Genomic DNA, 26394 nt, shown 5'->3' on the forward strand with positions numbered 1-26394 from the left:
TCGGCGATGAGGAAAAAAAATTGTCCAAATTGTAGGCGGGAGAGGAGATGAACATGAACTAAACTCAAAGGAGGGTTGGTTTCTGTGGGTCGCTCACAACTGAGCAAAAATGTGCTACAATCATGATAATCTCACAACTCCTACAACGTAAGTGGCTTCTGTGTATCAACAGTATTGTGGGATTTACTTTGATATTATATCTTGTTGGATATCAACCTTCGAATGAGTTTTTCCGAAATGTGCGGTGAGTTCTAATTACTTCTAAGAAACTTTTTCAACGGTAAATTTTCATTTTTCTCTTGAATATCATTGATTTTTATTTTATATTCAATGATACATAATTTTTAATATAAATATTGGGAAAGCAAGAAAACTTTTTTCGTCATTCGAGTGTGATTTGGGAAAAAACTTAGCGGATTAAAAAACTCAAAGGGATATACCAAAAAAAGTGTCAGTGAAATGAATGTATTTAACCCGTCAATGCATTGCTTTGCTTATATGAAAGGATCCTTCAAATGTTCATTACTGCAGCGAGTTTGAAGATAAAAAATTCAGAATCGCCTTTGTTCATAAGGTGAGGTCCTATTTTCTCCATTTTATATTTTTAATTTGCTGGTAGATGTCCTAATGCCGAGCATGTGCGACTGTGATTTTGCTAAATTGCTAAAGTGGTTTTTTTTATATTTATTTTTTTCACCTTGAAGTTTGCAACCCGAATTTATTTTCTTTGTGAACTATGTATATTACTACGTATATATATTTGGAAAGTAATATTACTCTTCAATAAATTTATTTTATATGCAATTTTCGAGGCTCTGTACGTCCTCTTTAAGGCCCTGTAAAAGCAGTACAATTACAAATAGATTTTTCTCAAGTGATTTTTCCAGCTTTCTTGCACATGTCATTAAGTATGAAAAAAAATTATCAGCTCGAAAAAAAAAATCATACATTTAAGGGTTAAACGTCACCTTATTATTCTGAATATTTTACGATGTCAATCATGCCAACCAAAACTGAAAGAGCTCGATTTGCGGGAATCGATCCGGGTATAAATTATTGTTTTTGCTCATTTTTTTTAAAGTCATAATGTACGTAGTTTTGAACCACAAACTAAATTCGTCAGCGACCGTCAATTTCTTTCTTGACGTCACGAATTTAAGTGATACTAAATTCATAATTTTATGATCATTATTTCTCGAGATGCCATCATCGTCTTTGATGTATCGATTTATTTTATCCGTAACTATTCTAAGCAATGAAGCGAGAGAAGAGGTTATCTGAGGTAGCTGCGTCGAAAGTTATAATCAGATTCATTCAAGGGCAGATAGACGTTTCTTGTCGGATTTCTATCTAATCCCGTAAATTATTGACTCACGAATATATAAATATCATTATTATTTCTAAAATTTAAAAAAAAAAGACAAACTGTCTAGAAATCATGAAATTTTTCATGCCACGTTAGACCGGGATTGCACTATAAAATTTTGATAAAAGATCTTTGGATAACTTGAAAAAATAACCAATAAACGAATCGGTTACATTCGAGTGATTTAACCAATAGGTCCATTTGACACATACCAATTGTAACTTTATGTACTCTCCGAGCAACTGCCTATGTGAATTTTTATGCTAAAAATTTCATTCTAAATCCCTTTATTTCAACTTCAATAGCAAATTGCGTGCCTTCATTATTGAATCAAACAACGTCGAAATATATTTATATATTCATATTGCATGCAAATAAGATACAAAACTTCGATGGAATATCAATAAAAATCCTATCATTCTACCCATTTACAACATTCATGTTATAATAATATTTTGGTGCTGAATTATTCCGCATCTATTCACTGAATTTCACTCTGTACTACAGAAGTTTATTTGTCAATATATACAGTAAATTTAATATTGTTTCCTTTCTGTCATTGGCATCTTAACAAGTGAGCCAATCAGGCTCCCCTATTCAAATAGGGGCAACAAAATCATTGAAGAATTTTATCCTTCTAAATATTTAATTTCAATATTTCTTTTTGTTCTATTATGGGTAATTTGGTTCATTTTTTTACCACTAAAAATACATTTTTCGCAGAAGTTAAAATATGAGCCTAGAAATGTTAAGCCCCGGTCATCTGAACTCTTTAGGACGACCTTGTTGACCATCTATTACTCCCAAATGTAACAATACCTCTCATATCTGTAAGTTGATCAATTACTGTTATAATCTTTCACCAAGAAAGCTGTTTAGTTCATCAAATTGGGCAAAATATCTGAGATCCATTAATAAATACTTGATTTATAAATATCATACGTGCAAATTGTTAACATTACTTTTTTCATAATGTCTGAAAATTTGTAGAAAAATAAGTATTATAGATACGAAAAACATTGCCCTGACATAGCATAGCATGCATATACAATCGTAAATAAGTATTAATATGAAATAAATCAGTGGTTAAGTAATATTTTGAATGATATTTCAATTGGAGCACATAATTTATGTCTGAGGCTCTTTGACCCACGTTAAAAAGTATGAGTTTTTTGAATTAACGAAACAATTTTTTGTTTCATAATCCAATAGCTGCGTCCAATTTTACCCCTCTATCTAACTAGATTATTTTTCAATCATACCTGACACTAAATTGGTAAAAATTAACTTGTCTTTTTATGATAACGCATTTTTACGCAAGGATTCTGTTTCGTAATACGAAGTCGTTCGTCGAATGATTTGAATAGACCCAATTATTTCATGAATGATTACCAAGATTATCTTCTTTAAATAAAATGATGAAGTTTATTTAATGAAATTTCGATTTTGGACATCTATCCTGAAGCCACGAATCATACACAATAAAATCGAACATTTTTCGAAACAAAACGAGGTCTCAATTTCTTCCATAAATTTTCCAAAATATAAAAGTAAGCAATTAAACCACTTCAAGTTTTACCAATACAAACAATTGTCATTAAAGAATGCGTGGTCTAACCATGAAACGCAAACGCGCTAGCACGTTTCGAAACGGCCGCTCCGCAAACGTCAAAACGGCATTCCTGTTGAAATCTACCGGGAGAAAAAAACACCATGCATGCAAATGTAACTTGAGGAAGAAGAAGAAACCCCGTATGCAAATCTTTACCCGTACGTTACAACTGTTAGAACGGTTGCTCGTGGAATAACTTCACAGGGCTGGCATCCGCGTCTTTTATTCTCTATGACGAAGATTTGCATACAGTTTCTTCTTCTTCCCCAGGTTACATTTGCATGCATGGTGTTCTTTTTCTCCCGATCAATTTCAACAAGAATGCCGTTTTAACGTTTGCGGAGCGGCCGTTTCCAAACGAGCTAGTGCGTTTGCGTTTCATTTTAGACCATGCATTCTTTAATGACAATTGCTTGTATTGGTGTGTACTATCACCTCTTAAAATTTTTCCCATCTTTTCTGAATCACCCTGTAGATATGTTACTGCCAAAGCCCGAAGTGCGGTCAATTCGCGACGGGGCTGGTCACCACGCGAATTGGCCACGAGTTTTGACCAAAGTCCGAATTGCAGAAATAAAGACTTTGGCCGGCGACTTCGCGAAATGGCCGGAGATCCCTAGCCGAAGCTCGATGTGCTGATGTAAGACGGCCCGGTAGGAGCCAAATCCCTTTTTTTTCAATGCCCAACGTGTGATACATGGCTATATATAGTATTTGTATTGGATTAGCTCCATGTGACGAGAGGGAGAAAAAAGTGAAATTTAAGAGAAAAACTATAAAAAAATTATAGAAACAGTTTTTTCTGCCAAATTTCGGAGAAAAAAAACTGATTAACGCATTGTGACTGCAGTTTGATGGGTTGCCATAACTAACGTGAACATAATTATAACGAAAAAGTACGCCAACTTGACGATCATCCCGAATCACGTCTTTTGTTATCGGACTTTGATCAAGGATCACCGGCCACTTAGCAAACTGGCCTTCTTTAACTTACATTGTAAACTTAAACAGTTAACTTACTTAACATTGTATACTTAAGTAAAACTTAAGTATACAATGTATCATTATCATATGCATCGTGAATTTTTAAGGAAAACTGTTAATACGCATAAAAAGTATCACTTTACCGGTAAGAGTGAAACCTCTATCCAGTTATATATGAGGACCCGGAAAGATATTAACCCTCTCACTGGCATTGACGGGATATTTCGGCTTCTATAAAGCCTTTCATTTTAGCAATGGCAGAGCATTTAGCAGCCCGGATATTTTGTAAAGCTGGTGTCTCTATGGAACACATTTTCCTATTCCCCTTGCATTGCACCTGCTGAAAGTTGGAGAGAAGCAAGCTTTCTTTATAAAATAAATGATATGGCATTTTAAGGAATCAGTTATTTTCCGGATATTATGCTGAGGTGAGCTCGGAAAGAAAAGTCATCACGTCTCCGCCGGGACTCGAACCCAGGCCCTCTTGCATACCGGGCAAGCATGCTACCATCTACACCACTGGGGACACATGAATCTGCCTTCCATTTTACTGGCCATTTTACTTACATTATGGCATTTTACTGGGGGTTTAGCTATTTCTGTTATGGCGGGCAAAGGATCATTACCTTGTTCATTATATTATGTGTTACAGCCAAAGCCCGTTTTTTTCCTCTTGTCACATGGAGCTAATCCATTACAGTTGCTATATACAGACATGTATCACACGTTGGCGATTAAAAAATGGATTTGGCTTTTACCGGGCCGTCTTACATCGAGTTTTCGGCAGGGATCTCCAGCCACTTCGCGAAATGGCCGGCCCCGTCGCACTCCGGGCTTTTTCAGTAACATATACATAATATGAGAGGCTTGTAGCATATTTTCTTAGGTAAATCATATTGTGATATAAAGTTTATTCTTTGCATTCATCTTAAGCTGAACCAGGTGTTTCTTGAAGACGTGTGCGAACTATCTTGTTTTAGAAAATAATCTGGATCATTTTCCTTTATTTCCGTGAAGTAGTAACAGTAGTGAGGCTTTATTTATATTGAGCGAAAAAAGGTTTGTGTGGTATACAGAATGCACGTTTATTGTTGTACCAAAAACATTAATACACGATACTCTAGCTTTCTTAATGTTGGGAAATTGCACTTCTTTTCTTTTTGTCATTGTTTCCGTGCAACACCAACACAAAAACATACATTAGGGGTTTCGTTGTCACGAGTAACTTCTGTACCCGCTTCCTAACAAGGCACGCATTTTATGGTGCTCAAACGAACGCAAGTAGACAAACTTAAATATTTATTCGTCTCTTAACGACTGTCATCGCTAATCAGGGTTGGTGAAAAAACCGGGTTTTTTTTTTGGTTTAAACCGGTTTTTTGTTTTAAATAGTATTAACATTAAAAACAATGAAATTTCTGAAAAACCATTCAAACTTCTAATAATTAACTAAAATAAAATGTTCATTAATGTAATTAACACTATTCCAATGCTAATTAATCAATAGATATTTCTTACATTTTAACAAAAACCAACTTTTGCAATTTAATTATTTTTTACTTAACTCAATGGATTACTGTGTGTGTGAAAATTCTTTTAATATTATTAATCATATAATGTATAAAGGTTTTTCTTCAGCTATTTTCAGTATAGTTAATTAGGAAGCTATTTTGCAAAAAGTAATAAAAATTATGTGAATATAATGTATTTAATGAAGCATAAATAATGCCGATTAATTAGCAATGATTTATACGATATACAGGGTGATTATAACTAAGGTTCTGATTTCAAAACACTGTAAAAAAAGAACGATTGTCAAAATGACTTGAAAATTGACATGAATAAAAAATTGTATTTTATTTGGTAAAGGGGAAGAAATACTTAAAAATGTAAAATTAGTGACATCATCCAACATGTGGGAAATTTGCTCGCAGAATGGAAACGATAGCCAGTCATGGCAAAATGATACCTTAATTATAGTATTGCACGATTTCATAATTCATGGAAACATCACAAAAAACGAAGTAATTGAACAAATAGCTACAACTTACTTAAGAGATGTCAAATATGTTGTCCAACCTGAGGTTGAAAGCACAAAAATTCTTGTTCAACAATAGAAGCGGAGTATGCCATGGTCATAATGTGGATGTGCTTGCAATTCAGCTTTATTAAACCAAACGCGCCCCCCCCCCTTAATATTCCTGAGGAACTTCTAACATATAGGGAATGTGCTTGAGATTGCAATTCACCAAAGTTTGCAATCTGACCACTGTTTGTAACATTTTGAGGTACCCCCCCCCCCCACAGCCAGAAGTTGCAAGGGTTAAGGTGCATCCAATCAAAATGGGTCTTCACCAGCTGCTTTGCTGGTATTGCAATGTGCATCTTGATAGAAGTTCTATCCACACACTGATGCTGTGGAAGTGCTGAAATGATGTGGTTGCACAAAATAGATTATACTGCTGGCCAAGTACAGCATCATCTACTTGCACATTTTTCACTACTTGCACTTTTTTCCCTTTTGCGAAAGAAACTTCCACTGCTTCAGGAGTATCCATGCAAATTTGTTTCAAAGTCATTCTGATCAGTACTTATTGTATAGTTTGGAATCAAAACTTAAAATATAATCACCCTGTATATAGCTGATTATTTTTCATAAATCTGTTACTACTATACAGTAGAACCTTGATTAACTGGGCTTAACAGTGAAGTATAAAAAAAACTATTGAATATTAAAACTGAGAGATGTACAGTAGGAGATGTACTACTTCTTATGGGAAAGAAAATGAAAATGTATGTGAGGTAATGTAACTACTAGTACACTAGTCTTTGTCCTTTAAGGACAGCTGGTGTCTTTATTGGATTATAGGACCACCTGCCCCTAGCATGATGGTGTCACTCACAGAGTAATAATACTATTTATATCTTAAGTCTATGGTGTCACTACTGTTGCTGCTTCTTTGTGAAGGGAAAAAAATCCCTGTGAGATAATACACCACTACATTTAGATGTGTGATGCAATCCTTGTTCATGAATTTGCTAAAGATAGAGCATCAGAATGTAGCCAAAGGTTAGAAAATGTTGTAAGAATGAGAAATTTTGGCTTTTGTATATAACTTTAAATAGCTAAGATACTTCATATGAAAAATATATATATATTCTGGCCACTTTTATGAGACTCTGAAAAAAACCACTTATAAAATCTTATGTCATTTAAAGATATACCATCAGAATGTACCCCAAGAATATAAAATGTGGTAAAAATGAAACATTTTGGCTAACAATGAACCAATATGATATTTTTCAAGGAAAAAATTATATTTAGGCAACTTTTTATTTGATTTTTTGAAAAACCCCACTTGGTTTAAACCAAACAACCCTGTCGCTAATGATACCGTTTTTCATTTCTTATATGTTAAATTTTTAATGCGCTTACATACTCGACATTTTTTTTAAATAAACCGTACGGCCTCAATTATTTAAATCATGTCCTTGGTTTTTGGAGGATATAACACGCGAAATTCGAATTGAACACCGGTAACTAATGGATATTTTATCACGTGAATACGTTTTGACGCTTCACATGCTGAATATCATGAACTGTGGGAAATACTCCGAAGGTTAAAAGCGTCATAATGTAAAGAAAAACTGCCATGATATTATTATCATGTATTTATTTGTAGTGTCTTACATGTGACGTTAATTATGGAATTTAATTTTTTTTGTACTTACGGTAGCTTTACTACAGAAGATCTACACGTATGTTCAAAATTAAAATCCGAAATAGATTTTTTTCTGTAAAAATATATTGGGATTTTTAGACAAAAATTAGCATAAAATACATGAAAATATTCGTTATAATAATGTTGCTGCTAGTCACCTTGCATCACAGCAGTGCTTCAGGGTTGCTATTCCAAAACGAAATTTGTTGCAGTAAGATATCGTAAATAGCAAGGCATGATTCACAGGTTGCATTTTGCCTATAACATTAAAAAAAATTGATTAAAAACAATTTTTGAAAAAAAAAAATTACGTTAATATATTTGCCCTCAAACATTGCTTTTAATTCAATTTTTTTTTAATTTTTTATTGAATTTTATGTCTCATCGTTGTCAATCTTGTATATGCTCACGAGATTTTTTTCAAGAGAGAGAATATTAAATTTTTTTTTATTTTTTCTGTATTTTAGCTTTATTGTCATAGTTTGTGACCTGCGTTTGCCAATCTTATTCAATATTTGTTATTGCTTTTATTATAGGCAGCAGCCATTCAATTACAACAAAATTCCCAAATAAATAATAAAGACGGTGTACATTGGTGACGTTCAGAAATTTCTGATGAGATCAATAGAATTTACGCATATAAGTTACACTGCACGAGAATAAATAAATAAAACAGATAAAAAAAAATTAAAAACAAATAACTTTATTCATTTCTTTTTTTTTTTTTGTATTAAGTGGGAGAATTTACTGCTGCCATATCTGTGCATCATTACTTACGTGAATTATTCATTTTCCCTGTTGATTTTCTTATCCCGAAATATCGTTTACACTTCAATTTTGGACATATATGTAGATAAAGACACGTTATGCAATGTGTATGACGATAACACAAAACAACGAAAAATATACAGGGTGATTACTTAATTGCCCTTGCCACATTTTATTGCTGAACCGTTGATCCTAGAGAGGCATTCTTCCAATTAGAAAAATTATCCAAATAACACGTATATATATATATAAACTGAAATATGTCATACACGTTGCAAGGGGTTGTATAGTTATTAAAATAAAAAAAATTAACTTTTTATACAGACACCTTGTTCTCATAAACCTAATTACAAAGTTGTTGCCCTGTTTCTCTTGAGGCCATCAAAAGAAATTTCACATGTCTAACAAAGAAACGCTCCTAAGCTAAACTCATAGAATTCGACGAAAATTTTACAGACGTTTGTAGATGGCTCAAAATATGTACTGTGAAAAAAGTAGCTGCGGAATTGCAACAGAAAAAAATGAATACAAATCAACATTTTTAACGCCAAATACAACCCTACTTGGCGAGGACCCAGAGAAAAGCGGCAAATTCCTAAATGAACGGTCCGTGTTTTCTCCGAATGAGTTTAAATCTGTTGTAAAGTTATTTTTGGGTATTTTGCATTCAAAAGTTTTTGAAATTGAGTTTGAATATACTGTATATTTTTAGTCTAATCGTGCATTTCCTACTCTTTTATTTTACATAAGTGAAACAAATTATCGAGTTGCAATCAGTTTTTGTTGTTGTTTTGTTTAATGTTGAAAAGTCTTTCTCATAAAATTGCATTGTTGTATATCTCGATGTTTTTGAATATTTTTTTAAACCAGCTATGGCTTTCAAATAGAAAATGTCACCACATATTAATGTGTTCAACGTAGTGTGGATGATGTACCACGAATTCTCTGTTCAAGAAACGGAGCTGACAGATGGTACACATCGGTCTCTCCATACTACAGCATAAAGCAGGGTTTGATAGTATAAACGCATTAGATGTTTTCGTTAATTTTCAAGAATGCGAAGTCGCCAATTGATGGCTAACTGTACGAGTTTGGCATCCCAGACCCAATTTTCAACATTAATTTATTCCTCTCCTAATGCAATTCCGCAGCTACTTTTTCACAATACATATTTTGAGCCATCTACTAACGCCTGTAAAATTTTCGTCGAATTCTATGAGTTTAGCTTGGGAGCGTTTCCTTGCAAGTGCAATATTAGCAGAGACACTTTTGAATTCAATGTTGATTGGAGAAATTATAATCCGAGAAAACATGGGAAAGAACAGCAAAAACTAACGGATAACGCTTCTTTCCCTAGTTTTTCCTGTTCTTTCTTAACTTTTCTCTAATTTTAAATTCAAATATGTCTGCTGCGTATATTTCACTTGGAAACATGGATTTTTTTTGGCCTCAGGAGAGACAAGGCAAGAACTTTCTAATTGGGTTTTTCAGGACAAGGTGTCCGTAAATAAAGTTAATTTTTGCATTTTAATAGCTATACAACCAAAGGTTTTAACAGCTGCCTAATGCGAAGATATATTTTGGAAAGGGAGAAAATTCAACTGCCCCTGCGGAGAATTGAATCCACGTCCCTTCACTTTCCGGGTGAACGCCCTAGATCACTAGACTACAGAGGCAACGAATATCTCAATCTTTCGTTGGAGCTCGTGTGCACTGAACGGGACCGTACATGGACGATTGGATCTAACTCCGGCCAAAGCTCACAATTGCTGACAATGCCACCAGATGGTGACTTATCCGAGGATGATGTCACTCTCCGCTATCCATAGAAAGGTTTTTAACAGCTGGCTGATGCAAAGAAAGAAAGATGGAGGTATTCTTTGCCTCTGCTGTCTAGTGGTCTAGGGCGTTCACTCGGAAAGTGAACGGACGTGGGTTCGATTTCCTACAGGGGCAGTTGAATTTCCTCCCTTTCCAAAATGTATCTTCAAATCAGCCAGCAGTTAAAAACCTTCGTATGGATAGCGGAGAGCCGAGTTCTATACGTTATTTGGATACTTTTTGTAGCTGGAAGTATTCCTCTAGGATCGCCAGCGACATGGGAAATTAAGTAATCACCCTGTATAGATCACATTTAAATATATACTTGGTTGGTTGCACATTGGAAAAAATTTCACTTCAATCAGAAAAAAATCTACCATTGTAACGATACAAATGGGAAGGAAATACAGAATAAAAGATGCATTTACGGTCATAGAAAACGTTTAATGAGACTAATGTGTCGCATCAAACAACTATGGGCACATTTATTTTGAGTCTACCCTAATCATGCATGTTATGATTTCTTTTTTTAAATTTAAAAACATCAACAAAGTATTCTGTCGTAGTAAAATGTCCTCATTATTATCTTTTGTTAAACTTTAGAAAAGATTTTATTCAAAATTATAAATGGGATTATTTACTTTTAATAGCTGCATTGATATAACAATGAGTCATGAAACAGTGAGCTTGGCTGGTGAAATAATCGGTTTAAAATGTAGAATGATCCATCAAGTGTGACTACCTATATTCGTACAGCAGTAATTTTTCTACAAAGAATCACTTTGTATAGCTATTGTAAAAAAATTTCTGGCTATCTTGTAAGAGCATTAAAAATTATTCAAAATAATAGAAAGAGGGAGGATAATTATTGTTGTTCAGCTCTAACACAGTCAAAATTATGGAGTTTTCTCTAACACAAAGTAGCTCTAATTTTAAAAAATTTTGGAAATCCAAAAAAAATTTTGAATTTAAATTACCGAGTTACGTCAAAAATAATTTTTTTCCAGTTTTTGTTCATTGTTTTTCATTTTGGTTGGCTTTATTAGCATATTAGCATATTAGTTTATTAGCATATTGCTTGTAGACTATAGAGCGAAATTTTGAATTTTGGAGCAATGTGCTTCTTTTCAAATTTATCACACAAGAATTGAACTTAATGTAAATTTTGTTTTCTAAATTAAGTTCAGAACCTCACAGCTTCAGGAAAATAGGTTGTTTTTCATAAAAGAAGTATGCTTATTTAAAATTAACCAAACACATGTTTCCAATTCAGAACATTTTGACGGCTAAAACGTTCGAACAATACCCTAAGGACACCTACAAGGTCTTCACAAATATTGGTAATTGCTACGCTTGGTAATCTGAGGCCCGTCCTCATGCATCAACAGGCCCTCAGGCACCGCCCGACTGAGCCCATGCATAAGTAGAACCTCCTTTGCATAGTAGAGTTTGCCAAACTTTTTGTTCTACCGACCGATTCAGAAATTTCTTTTGCTCTCATCGCCCCCCCCCCCCCCGCCAACTTGAATAAACCCATTCGATCCTATGTTATAGCTTCTACAGCCCCCCGGATTGTTCTATCACCTCCCATGGGGGCGATATTGCCCAATTTGGGGAGCACTAGTCTATTATTAAGAGGGGGGAATGCAGTATGCTGCTATCCGGCCAAAAAGAAGCAGTTACACAACTTGGGTCTTTTTGAAAAAGAACAAGACATTCACTTCTATTTTTTTTTAAAAACTCGGAAAATAAATTTTGGATCTACGTCCTTCTTTTGCATCAAACGAAATAATTCGCACATGATAGAAAATGTATAACTCAAATCACCAAAAAAAAAATGAATCTTCCTCTTTCATGCAGGAAACCGTACAATTCCAGTTTTTTATTAGATTCGACTCATGAATTATGAGAGTAGAAATTTCATGGGTAGGCTATTTTGCTTTTATCTCTTCCGATTTTTGTTGCTAGCAGAAATTCCAGAATCGAAATAATGAACCACCGAGATTGGCATGTGCTCAGGTGGCGTGTCCAGCGTAATAATAACATTTTGCGTCTTCGAGTCGCAACATTTGTCGAATTACAAGTCTTCTCACGCAAAAAACGAAAAAAAAAATGCATGTATGATTTGTTTTATTTTGGTAACAAGGCAAGTCAGTACTCCATGTTTTTTTTTTACCCTAATAGTTATTATTATTATTTGGCACTCACCACTCGGTAATATTCTTTGTTTTGAAAAAATTTCTGACTCTACGCAGACACCTAATGTCGCTTTTCAGATCGGCAAATATGGTATCTTTTTCGCATCGGACCCTGACGTTATTAATCGATTCTTAGGGAAATAGTGAACAGCCAATGTCCAGTCTACCTCTCCCCTTCCATCCTGTTTTCGTTCATCATTGTCTTTTATAATGGCGGCAGCAATTGATGGACATTATGAAGAGATTGCCGCTCACACAAGGCGTTCCACGAAATTCTGGAAATTTCGTGTTTCGCACCCCGAACTAGATAATGATGATGGAATATTATAGCGACGAGAATTTTATAGACCTTGATCTCATTTTTATTCTAAAAGGAGAAACATGGCTTGTAGGAGTATTTCGAAGCTTGTAAGAGTTTTTGCGAGAAATGTATCAGTCTAATATAAATTGATTCACAAATAGCAGATGGTTTACATTTATTTTGTTTGAAAAAAATAATACTAGCAGTTGACTGAAGTGCTTTTGCATTTAAAACTGAATAAGGAATGTTTTTTTCACACAAAAAATATATATAATTTCCTACCATCTGGGCATCCGATTGTTAACATTACCGCCTGACAATCGAGTGGTTAGGGAACTAGCTTCTCTCACTGTGCAGGTCTGGGTTCGAATCCCGGTTCGGGCATGGATGTCTACTAACCTGACACTAATAAATTCCCTGGACGAATCATGCTGATCCCTTGGGAATACGTGAAGATCACGGTATTATTATTATCGAGTTCGTAAATTTCTTCATTGTCATTTATCTTTTACTTGCATAGGAAAACGTCATAGCTAGATATGGAACAGTCGGATATAACGAGACGGCTCATAACGAGAATCTCTCTGTAACGAGTGATTATCAAATAACTAATGTTAAAGATGCAATATTCTGTCATAGCGAGTTGAAAATTAGCAAGCATTTGCTATAACGACAAAAGACGTCAAAAACGCCAGTTTTTCCTTCTCTCTCTTCAATAATTGAACATAATACTCTGATCATGACAAAATTATGTTTCTCGTAAACATTATTCTGAGGTACTATTAGCAAAGAAATGGCCACAGAAAAGTCAATTTTATTAATCCCTTTTTTTTAGCTTCCTCATTATACATCCAAGATATGTGATGTTTTTATTCAACTTTAGTCTTTCCTAGTGACTAACTACCACGGGACCAAAATTTACGATTTGAAGTCGTATCCGAACGACTCAAGAAAGTGAAAAACTGTTCGATTAGTGGTAAAATGTTGACGAGTCCATACTGCCATGGAACGGAGCAGTGATATAATAATTGAGAATTTTAATTGTTCTGTTGGGCGACAAAATCACTTTGATAATCCGAAGTTTTATACAAAATTATTTGTCAGATATTCAACTGCTGAGAGACCAAAACTCAATTTCACGACTAGAGTTCTGTTCATTCGTTAGTATTATAACAAAACTATCTAAAAGACGTTTCGATGCACATAAAGCAGCAATTTTCTACAATTTTGTAATCTTCCAGAGCAAAAAATGGAAATTCGCTTACAGTGAGAAGTCCGTGATATTGACAGTTTTCCTCATGTGATTGTGAACTGTCATTATAAACCTTTCAGACCCTGTATGCACAAATGTGGTGATTGCTTTTTCTCACTGTAGCAATTTCTTTGAAAGATTTTTGTCCTACCACGGTCATTTTCTGCACACGAGGGCTAATTAGACCGGGACCTACAATTTATCGCCTGGCAGCCTTTTTTTTATTCTCACCGAGAGGTTTGTGCGCTAAACCCTCGGTGTGGGACTCCCTGCAGTAGCAATCTTTTTCTGTGGTAGTGTCGCCATTTCTGTTGTATCCCGGTGTCAAGAAAGTTTCTGACAAGGATGAACCGGGTATCAAACTCGCGACACCTCTAAACATCCTTTGGTACTTTAGGCAAGCATTTAATCGACCTGCCAACCCACCCACAATTTTTTTTTAACCTCCCTGACTTAAAAACTGTAAGTTTTGAGTTAGAAATATGGCGAATATGAACTTTGGGGGCTTTGATCAGAGGACAGCACTTTCAGGTTGAACTTTCAGGGGATTTTTAAGATGGCTTCCAAGAGAAAAAGTGCCTCCGGGAAAAGTGTGATTAGAGGTATATTAAATTATATAAAATTTAGCAATAAAATTCTCGAAAAAATTTGTATGTGAAGATGATATACCCTGCATCATTTTGGCTGAAAAAATTTGAACGAAGTGAACTATTTCTTGACAGAAAAAAATGAGAATTTGAAAAAAAATAATGGTTTGCTGACAGCTATGTTTTTAATGTATTTTTTGAGCATCAAAAATGTAAAAACATGAAAATTCTAAAAAAAAAATGCTCGGTTCTGAAATGCATAACGGACTTTTACTGTACATAGTTATTACAATAAAATATTTCAGTGATCTGGTATGCACATTTTTTTTTGTCAAGGGATTATGAAGATAAACTCGAGGCAAATCGATACAATGGAAAATTATAGGGTTTTCGTTGTTTATTTTCCTTCATAAATACACCCCAAACATATTTCAGGGGAATAACAAACGCTTCAGGCGCATTATCTTTTGCAAGACTTCTTCAGGACAGTTTTGCTTTTTTTACCCTAATGGTATAAGTTTGCATTTGCTATCATCGGTTCCACTTTTAATTATAGCATGCATATATGAATTTTCAGACATCTCGAGGGAAATCCTATGTGTATAAAGATGATTGCGAAGACTTTCATGGTCAGCTGCTACGGCTAAAAAAAATCCATTCCTAGCGTGAGGTTTGACCGAAACACATACTGGCCACGCAATGCATTAGACATAAACGGGATGATAGCCAAGGTGACCTGCCTACCTTCACTTCCCGATTGCTGATAAATTGCCCCTCCCTTTCACGACAACTGAGTTTTTTTGGCAGGAAAATTGACTATCACGTTATCACACCCAACGAAATTGCATCAATGGCATTTTCTTTCGAACAGAGAGAGAATAATGCGGTATTTTAATCACCTATAGGTTCAATATTGTTTAAACTCATATTTTAATCATCTCATCCAAACTGTTCCAATTTTTTTTAAACATTAGTTGCCACTTTGCGTGGTTAAAAGTCACTTAACCGTAGTTAAAAATTTCTGGTTGAGTTTACCAACTCGATCAATACGATTAAAATTTTCCGTTCCATGTTTGGAAATCAATTTCTGTATTCAGTTAAGTGACCATATCAATAAAAAAAACGGAATTTTTATCGTTAAAATAATAAAATCATGATTTAAAAATATTAAAGTTAGTTTTTCAGAAAACGTGAGAAAACGAACACTTTCTGGTAAAATAGCCAAACCAACTACATGAAAATTAAAATAGTTTTGCCCCATAAAAACGTGAATTGTATTGTTTCATTGTTACAAGTTTTCAAAAATAAACTAATGAGACGTGAAGCATTTAACACTTTAACAAAAAAAAAGGAAAGGAAACAGAAAAAGTGCATCAAACATTTTTGCTTCTATACGTACTACATATTCTACTTATATACAGATAACAAGCAAAGCATAAATAATTATAAGTTGAGCCGGGGGTGATTTCTTAGAAGATAACGCCAAAATAGGTGCATGTGTCTAGTACCTGTATTTGCTGCCCTTTCATTGTATTGACCAACTAGGATAGTTTGTAGTCAAATTCTCGCCTTTGAACGTACCTACAATTGCAATGCTAGTCTTTCAAGGACAAATTCGTGTTCTTGAAATATTTCGATTAACTTTTTCTTAAGGGGGAAATATACGTCGATTCAAAGGAAAATGGTGATGATTTCGGTTTCAAATTAATGAAAATTGTAGAAGGAAGGACCAAAATGTATTTGGGTCTACACGATGGGGATTCTTTCTTTTTCACAATTTGGGTATTCTTTGACTACACTATGTATTATATTTACTATTATACAACAGTTTTCATGTTTACGAAGTATCAGCTCCCTCCAATACCATTTTAGAGCTAAACACTATGACATTTTCCAACAGTTTCTAAGGCCGAGATTACATTATAAAAGTTTGATAAGAGATCTTTTACAAAGCTTGAAAAAACAACCAATAAGCCTATTCGTTACATTCGCTCGAATGTAACCGATACGCTCATTGGTTGCATTTTTCAAGTTTTATAAATTATTTTTATGAAATTTTTATAGTGTAATCCCGGCCTTAGGAAAGCAAGTAACAGTATGAAGATTGACACTAGTTTCGAAATCGGTGACCAGCATGAAATTACTGAACTTTTAAAGAAAAAAAGTATAAAATTTAAGCGAAAAAAATTCTATAGGGCTTTCAAGCATATACAGCCACCTCGGTGGGCAATTTGCCTGTTGTGGCCTTTGTGTTTGTATATGTATTTGAATTGCTTCCAGGGGTGGCCTTTATCTCTAAATCTATTTTTGTATTTGTTTACATCTGGCAACTTGGTGCATAACATGAATAAAAAAATTTATGCCAATTAAGTTACCAATACTGCGTTTGTTATGAATGTTTAGCATTTAAAAATATCCGATTGAAATTTCAATTGATCGATTTTTTCTTTGATTTACCACTTGAAATTTTAAATATATCATCCCATCCAATCTCAAAAAATGTTCGTTAAAACAACTATAAATTTTAGAGTTGCTATTGAACCTACGCTTACATGGTTGGATGTAAGCAATGAAATGTTTGTGGGTTGTGTCAATTTACGTATCTTTACTTGCCTGAAGCCGGCAATTACATTATAAAAGTTTTAGGAAGTTTTTTTAAACTTGAAAAATGCAACCAATTAGCGTATCTGTTACATTCGAGCAAATGTAACCAATCATTCTATATACAGTCGAATCCCGTTATAACGAACTCCAAGAGACCGGAGAAATCACTTCGTTATAACGAAATTTCGTTATAAAGGAATTCCAGGTTTTTGCATTGCTCTTATATAAACTTGAAAGGAGGACTACAAAAGTGTTCGTTAAAATGAGATTTTCGCTATAACGGTATTCGTTAAAACGGGATTCGACTGTACAGGCTGTCCCGAATCATTCGCGCAGCAGATATCTTCAGCGCAAGTTTTCAGTTGACGTGCAGTTACTTAAAATCTGAAAATTTGTTTCAGGCCGTATGCATAGAAAATTGGAAATTGACTTTTTATACAATTCCGTATGCTAAAATTTTCAGTTATTGAAATGTATATCCCGCTCTGAAAAGTCATTTGCAAAAAATTTCATGTATTTAAATTGTCAATTGAAAGGCTCAAAATTTGCCATTTTTAGGGACTGTACACAAATAGAATGAACTCAGCCATTCTATTAATAAATAACAATTGCATTTTTGACAATTACAGAGGTTTTACAACTTTGAATTTAATTTACGTTTCGCAGTTTGTGAATCACGTCCTCTATCATTGGCAACAAACGCTGAAAATTTCAAAGTCAAAATATCTCCGTTAATATTGCATTTAAAAATACGCAATTCTCGTAAAGTACTTCTCAGAGCCACATTTACATTTCGCTAATTGGAAGTTTTATCACGCAAACAAATTTAAGGCACTTTGAGGAACCACACATCATTTGAAAACTTTTTGTAATTGAAAGTATGTTTCTGAAGTCAACAGTTACAAAGATATCCGCTGTTCAAACAGTTTGGGGCAGCCTGTAGTTCTAATAGACGATTTCGAACGATTTTTCATGTCTCACACAATGCGCGATGTCGTTTTCAACTCATCAAACCTCGGAATGTTCTTTATTACAGTAGGTGGTACGCGATGTCTTATCAACAAACTAATACTCAAGTACAGTACCAATAAATTTAAATTGAATATTCTGTGATATTTTTCTCTCCTTTTCTTTTCAGGTTCGGTGAAGAAAATGCATCGATTTCATCCGGTGGTAAGCGAGTTACTGTTCCTTGCGTTCCAAAGAAGAACATTGTCTTTTTAAAGACTCATAAATGTGCCAGTTCATCCGTCCAGAACATTCTGTTGCGTCGCGCACACAAGAAAAATCTCACCGTTGTCCTTCCAGTCAAAAACACACTCTACCTCTCATTCAACCAACCATTCTCCAGATCAATGATTGCCGGTGCACCATGGACGAATCTCGGATACAATATCATCTGTCATCATATGGTATTCGGCCAGGGTGAAATCGAAAGATTAATGCCTAAAGATACAATCTATATCAGTATTGTCAGAAATCCAGTCAATCTATTCGAATCATTATACGAATATGGCAAACTGGAGGTAAATAATTTTCATCGATTCACAGTAATATTCATCTTGCACGAATTAGATTGATTTCTAATCATTAATTCTAAATTTATAATGAAAAAAAAATTGATTTAAGAGAAGAAAAATGTTTTTCCTTACGTGAATACGTGCCTAGAGCCATTTATAAACTATGCGCCACACCCAAAAAGGAATTAGAATGGAATCATGGAAGAGAATATATAAATTGAAGAATGTATATTTTTTTAGACTCATCCTTAACTCGTACAGAAGTAAAACCGGAGCATTAGAAATTGATGATACGTTATATGCTGGAAATATGATGAGTTTTAGTCATCGTTGTAATTCATCATTCAGTAAGATTCTTTAATTTTGCCCCTGCAACTATTTAATTGCTTTCTGTGATCTCTCTCTGTATGAGTTTTGAAAGGCTTGTGAAACACATGGCAACATATCTTGAGCCAGCGGCGATTTTTGATGTTCTAATTCAATTATCTGAACATTTCCGTCCTCGTTAAAGGAAGTGGTTGCCAGTTTCCGCTACGAAACTTGTTAATAGACTACACCCACGTAGTTGTTAAGGTCTTTGTTTCAATTTTTTGTTGATGCACTGAAATTTATCTTCTTTGAAGATGAACTTGATCTCAAAAAATAACATTCTTTTGAGATTTTAGATAATGTAACCTTTGATTATTATTAGTTTATACTCAAAACTTGTGAAAGGCCAGTAGGCTCTAACGTCATTGGATACGAACATACAAAAATGATTCTTTTCAATGGTGATACTTTCTTCTATTTACTTCATTTTTCTATACTATAATACAACGTATTGTTTCAAAAGTCTTCAGTTTCGGATTCCATTAACAATTTATACATGTCTTTAACTCTCTATGATTCACCCTCTTAAAAAATATATTAAATTTTTTTTCGCAAAAGCCGATGCAAAATGGTAGCGTTAAAATATTTTTAACTGAAACAATATATCAACACAGCAATTTAATTAGTGGGATAGTGCATTTTTAAAATAGATACAATGGACAAAAGTAAGGGTTAAATATACAGTTTTCCTTTATTTTATAGTTATTTACAAACAGATAAAATCCATCTTCGAAAAGCTGAATAGTTGTTATATCTTGAATTTAAAATTCCCTCAAGTTGGTTCGATTTTTTTAAACCTGTGAACTTGTACAATTTCAGCAGCTCGCAAAAAATCGCACTGACAAGGAATCAACTCTTGCTAGAGAGATTATAAAGAAGTATATTGTACTCATACAGCCGTATTTTTTACTGAAAGGACACTAAAAAATGCACTTAGTGAAATATCAAAAAATATTGATATAAAAGAAATTGTTATAATGGTTTTTTACCATGTATGTATTGGCCATGTATATTAAAATATACACCGGACCCCATAGAGAGTTGAATATCTATGATTTTCCCATTTTCTCTATACATCTCATGTAAAAGGAAATAAGTTCACGAGTAGCTTTATATTTTTAAAAAAAACACTGTTTTTTTTAAAATTCCGGCGCCTATGAATGAAGCTCTTGGTAAATTGAGAATACATGGGAGAAAATGAAGGAAAATACAGGGTGTTCTGTTAATGAACCGACAACTCAGAGGGTTGTTAGTAGGCATCGAGAGGAACAAAAATTGCAATGGAACATGGTGTCGCACACCACGCTGAGAGGGTGAAAATCGCGAAAAACGCGTGCAGGTTTCGACGTCACGCTGGAACGACAAAAAGTACAATAATAACTACAAAACATTTATTTGATTAGTTATTACAGGAGTTGTTGGAAATGGCGGCTGCTGACGTCATTGTACAGTCTACAACGACGTAAAAACGATTCCCGGATGCGCTCGAAGCCATCCCGATACTCATTGAAACAGACAACTAACTGCTACACGTGCTTACTACTGCAATAGCGCTAATTTACGTCTTTCGCATCGCGTGATCCTACCCCAACGCATGCGTTTCGCGACGCTGCTTACGTCAGATATGGTGAGCGAACCCACGAACGCATTCAGCGATCAACTGACATTTTTTTTTTCTTTATTAATTTAACAATACACAAATATACATATGAAATTGAGCGCGCACACAAACAATAAAGACATCTATGTGGCCCCAAGGGACAATTGTCCTTCCAGGAAGCCTATAAGATTTATGTCTTCTCTGTTTACACAATCAAAATAAGAGACAAAAAATAATTAAATAAGAAATAAAAAGAAAAAATAATAGTAAAAGTAATACAATGAGTGATACATATATATACATACACATATATATAAATATATACACACATACACATATATATATATATTTTTTTTTTTTCTTCCCTTATCTCTCTTCCTTTGAATATTTCTATTTGTTTAGCCGCCAATTTGAACCAAAGTACATTACAATGTTATTAGGTTTTCTATTTGCATGAAGACATAAAGCAATGGGATAAAATTTATCAGAGAAAAAAAATATATATAAAATAGACGATTGTAATTTCACAATTGTGAAGGTTTCGCAAAAAATTCAAGAATTATATATATTGTAGGTGATTCAGTGTGCAAGACATAATTTATGTAATAGTGTCTATATAGATATGCTATTGGCAGGACATGTGAAAATGAAATAGAGCAATCAAAACATTTCATAATGCTAGGAAAATATCATTTTCATTATTTCAGACGTTTTTACATATTGATATATTTCATACTTTTTGTTAGTGTTGTTAGTTGTTTGGTACTCCGATTGGAAAAAATTCATTATTTTAGGTGCATTGAAAGAGAAACTTTTCTGGAAGAGATATTTTTTAGTTTTTGGTATTTGATATTCGTTTTTAAGTCTTACCGAGGTTCTATTTGTTTTTCTCTGTAACCATTCGTTGTTTCTTGTTAAGAAGTTAATCATTCTGTAAATATATAGCTTTCTGATGTTAAAAATATAGCTATTTATGTTATTATTGTTTTCACGATATGTGTCCATTATCATACTTCTTATTTTATTATATATGTTGCTTAGCTTTTCAATGTTGGTTTGGTATGCACCTCCCCAAGCACATAAGCCATAGATTATTATAGAGAACACCCAAGCATAGAAAATATCTTTTAGAAAGTCTGCATCTATTAGGTACTTCAATCTATATATCAGGACTGTGTGTAATCTAAGTTTTTTGACAAGTTTGTTGCAATGAGCACTCCATTTTAGGTCATCTTGAATGATTATTCCTAGATATTCATACTCGTAAACTCTTTCTATGAGTTCACAATTACAGTTATGTTGTTCCTGTGGGTGACAGCTATGGATTTTAACGTGAATTTCAGTGTCATGATGAATGCTTCGTGTTTTTATGCATTGATATTTTGTTTTACTAATGTTTAGTTTAAGTTTATTTTTTGTCATCCACTGATTGACATCTACCTTTTTTCTACTCTGGACTCAGAGACTTCATGCGTTTTTCGCGATTTTCACCCTTTTAATGTGGTTTGCGACACCATGTTCCGTTGCAATTTTTGTTCCTCTCGATGCCTACTAACAACCCTCTGAGTTGTCGGTTCATTAACAGAACACCCTGTATTTTCCTTCATTTTCTCCCATGTATTCTCAATTTACCAAGAGCTTCATTCATAGGCGCCGGAACTTGGGGGCTGAAGACATTTGAGCCTCCCCCAATAAATTTTGTAAGGAGGCTGAACCCCGTTCCCAATAATTTAGGAAAAAAAACAATGCAATGTACCCTCCCCTCTCCTGTATACGCGCCCAAGTCCCGTATATACGACCAGTAACTTTCAGCCCTCCCAATGTTTTCTTCATGGCGGTACCTCCGGCTTCATTAACCGTAGGGAAGTACCGGATACATTAATAATTTAGTAATTTAGTTCATGATCTTATTAGTCTATGCTTTACATTCCTTTAAAAACATTTCTAACTAGAGTTTTACAAATTCTATTAACATGAAACTATGCGATCGCATTTACTCTCGAAATGGACCCCGCATCCTTGGAAGTGTCCCTAAGACAGGATTTTTAATGGGTCCCTCATATTGATTTTCTTGTGAATTTATGGGTATGCCTGGGACAATCCCGACAGACCAAAATCCATACACCAGAATTAATTTCATAAAAATATATAAATTTAACATACTTTAACTTAATACATAAATTAGCCATGCTTTTTACATTTTCCTTGAAGAATTAATCATAGCTGTTGCGAAACATGAGATGTTGCGGTTCAAAATAAAATAATGAATTAAGATTAAAAAAATTACAAATTATGCTCTAATTTCCAAAGGGTAGGCTTTGCACTCGGTGTTAAAATTGAAAACACTGTTTATATAAAATCGCTACTCGGGCTCCCAAGTTGGAGATTTTGTGGGGACCATGATACTTGCATCATAACACTTTCAAACCCTGGGATCACAAATGTGTGGATTGCTTTTTCTCACTATAAATTTTTTCTTTTGACCTCAGGAAGTTAAGCCCTGACATAAAATTTATCAATCAAATTCTGGAAAAAACGTGTGTAAATATGGATATACCTTGCACCATCTTGTCTGAAAAAATTTGAACGAAATGAATTATTTCTTCACAAGAAAATAAATAAAAATTAAAAATTTGAAAGAAAAGATTTGCTGACATTTATGTTTATAATGCATTTTTTGAGTATCAAAAATGCAAAAACATCTCGAAAATTCCAAAAAATGAATGCTTGGGTCTGAAAGGGTTATAAATATATTGTAATTACGCATCAAGTTTTCCTCTGCCATAAAAGAACAACACATGATACAAGAAACATGGAAATGTTTTCGATGATCACGTAATTAGTAGGGCTAGGATATCTATGACTTTACATATTTTTTATTTTTTTGCATATTTTTGAGTTAAGAAGTTAGTCATGCAATCGAAATATTGCTCGTTTAACGGCCTCTGAAATTCAGCGGCCCGGTGCGGCCACAATTAAGCGAAAAAAGTTTTGAGCCAGTTTGTCTTGAGGAGGTTTGGCTATACCCCCCATTTTAGCATTGAGTTTATAAAATTTGTATTTCAAAGTCCCCCCCCCCCCTCATGCGAAATGACTTAGGGCAGTAAACTTGGTACAGAAACCAAAATATTTTATAAGGAAAAGCTGTGTCACTGACTCTATGAAAGGCCTATACATTGGACAGTTGGTAAATTTAAGAATTTCAGTTCAAGCTACAACCCTGATGAAACAAAATGGTTTTAATTGTATTAATATTCCTCATTGGTACATCATTTGACTAAAATTAACGTTATAAATGGAAGAGGAAAAATTTTAGGTCATTTTTCTTGTTTTATAGAGCATATTTTTAGTTCTTTTAGAGCGTAAATGCATTTTTTACGGAGCATTTTCAAGCAGTTTTTAGATCACAAAAATACTAGCCCTAGTAATTAGCATTACACAGCAATAGCTTTTTAAAGTTCTGATCATTATGAAACGTAGACGAGAGTATAATTTTTTACACTCTTTATTTTTTTATTTTTCTGTTTCTGTTCGAAATTATCAAAAAAAAATATGTTTTTCTTCTTAATCATTTCAGAATTTTTACAAGATGGACATTGAAGAATACGCTCGCGAGACACGCAACGTGTCGTCTCGCAGCATAATATGGAAGCGCCGAAACGTTAATGGTCGAGACCCGATGCTGTATGATTTCGGAGCTAATCCCAAGTATCATAATAACAGCAACTATATCAGAAAAACAATTAGAAGACTAGATAAACGATTCGATCTAGTTATGGTAGCGGAACGTTTCGACGAATCCATGGTAATATTACGACACCTTCTTTGTTGGGAGCTGGACGACATCGTTAGCTTGACAGTCAATGCAAGAATGGACTCATATAAGAAGAATCTGTCTGAAGAGGCAGTGAAAGACCTCAAAAATTGGCTTTGGGGTGACAGAATGCTCTATGATCATTTCGCTCGAAAGTTCGATAAGATTGTAGCAGAATTTGGCGAGAAGAGAATGGCGCAAGAAGTGAAAGAACTTCAAGAACGACGACAAGAGTGGTTCGACTATTGCGTAGAAGAAAAAGTAGGCTCCAAAAATCTAACTTCCTACAAGATTTGGAGCCAAAAAGTTATTGCATTTAAACGAAAACCTAACGTAACTGATCAAATATGCGAAGATCTCGTCAAGCCTGAGAATTTTTTTACGAACGAAATTCGACAATTGCAGATTCTTAGAGCCCTTGATAAAGGAGCTCCGAAGTCTTTTTCCATATACCGCATGATTAATCCATCAAAACTCGAAGGAAACGAAAGAGAAACAGCCATTAGTTATCTAAGACAATTTAATCATATTAAACTGAAATATTTTTCTCATAGAAAAAAGGGTTGATATTTCGCGATACAGATACATATACGATATATTTAGAACGAAATTATTTTCAGAAACAAAAGTTAATAAAATCTAGTTTTTTGACCGAAAGTTATATTAATAAATTAATAGATAGATCATTTAGCAGCATTACAGTAAATACAACCAAAGTGAGAGAATTCAAATGTAGCTGTTTTAAGACTTTTATATACTGTACAAAAAATCGAATCAATCAAAGACATGAAAACGTTTCTAAAGCTCTATATACTTACATTAAGTAATTTTGGCTTTATACAATATTTGTAAAAATATTTAATTGTTTTTAGAGACCCATGAGATTGGGTCTAAAAGTGGATGAATCAATAATTTAATATTTTGTAACTTTTGAAAGTGTGAAAAATGCTTAATTTGCTCTTCTATTTGAATTGTAAATTATGAATATTTTTAATAAAAAAAAAGAGAATGTTGATTGATTTAGCATTGCGTGTATTAATTACCCAATAGCATATTTCTTGTTCTGATGTGAAAAATTAACAACGTTTTCTAGCACCTGTTTGAGAATCGTTTTTTGAAATAAAATGGTGCAATCGATTTCCTCATGAGAAATACAATCAACTTTATGTCAATGGAAATTAGGATTTATCTTACTCTTACATGTACTAGAAATGAAGAGGTATAAAAATTTGCTTACGTAATATTTTTATCAGTTTCTTCACTTTATTCATTTATCTTTTTTTTGGAATTAATTGTTTTCATCTACAATCATCCCGTACATGACTTCGTTGTCTTTAAATTCAAACTATCATTGTTAAAAACATGGAAAGAATTTATTTATTGCAGCTGGGATTGCCGACAACAATAATGAGAATCAACTTGAATTGCGATAAGTAACTTGTGAAATTTTGATGCAACTACCTCCAGACAGACGCCTCTAATCAAAAAATACGAAGAACACTTTTCCATCCGAAAAGTAATGACGTCACATAATTATTGTAGCTCCGAGTCTTTCACTTGGAATTTCGGCAATTTAGACAATTGACAGATGTCATGTAAAATGAACCATTAAAAATATCTCGGCAGGTGGAAAATTTGAAATATTGGAATTTCAAACAAGAAAATATTCAGTTTTTTTTTTCTTCCCAATCTCCTTGAATTTTAAATTTTTTTCCCCTACATACGTTCTCATAAAGTACGATCATCTTCCGAAAACAAATGAAACTTGTCATGCTTATAGAAAAGCTCCATTACTCAAAAACACCAAAACGTGCGTACATTTTTTTTGGCAGATTTTTCAATTTACACTATCTGAATAGAGAAAAAATATTAGGAA

General features: G+C 33.8%; 1 protein-coding gene and 1 long non-coding RNA gene across 2 annotated transcripts in view; one reads left to right on the forward strand and one right to left on the reverse strand.

Annotated features, from left to right (window-relative positions):
- Window positions 1-25533, forward strand: LOC149085521 (galactose-3-O-sulfotransferase 2-like). The gene is made up of 3 exons (XM_089233579.1): window positions 1-244; window positions 18354-18741; window positions 24282-25533. The coding sequence occupies exons 1-3, from the start codon at window positions 123-125 to the stop codon at window positions 25083-25085; spliced, it is 1314 nt and encodes a 437-aa protein (XP_089089705.1). The 5' UTR covers window positions 1-122; the 3' UTR covers window positions 25086-25533.
- The window catches only part of LOC149085520 (uncharacterized), a 47653-nt gene that overhangs the window by 2698 nt on the left and 18561 nt on the right, over window positions 1-26394 (reverse strand). Inside the window, exon 2 of the long non-coding RNA XR_016192858.1 lies at window positions 7843-7942. This is a non-coding gene — a long non-coding RNA (uncharacterized LOC149085520). The remainder of the gene's footprint in view (window positions 1-7842; window positions 7943-26394) is intronic.

Source organism: Pholcus phalangioides, unplaced genomic scaffold (assembly GCF_987345545.1).
Source record: "Pholcus phalangioides strain wild (caught in Gottingen) unplaced genomic scaffold, Ppha-v1.0 ptg000007l_1, whole genome shotgun sequence".
Classification (NCBI taxonomy): Eukaryota; Metazoa; Arthropoda; class Arachnida; order Araneae; family Pholcidae; genus Pholcus; species Pholcus phalangioides.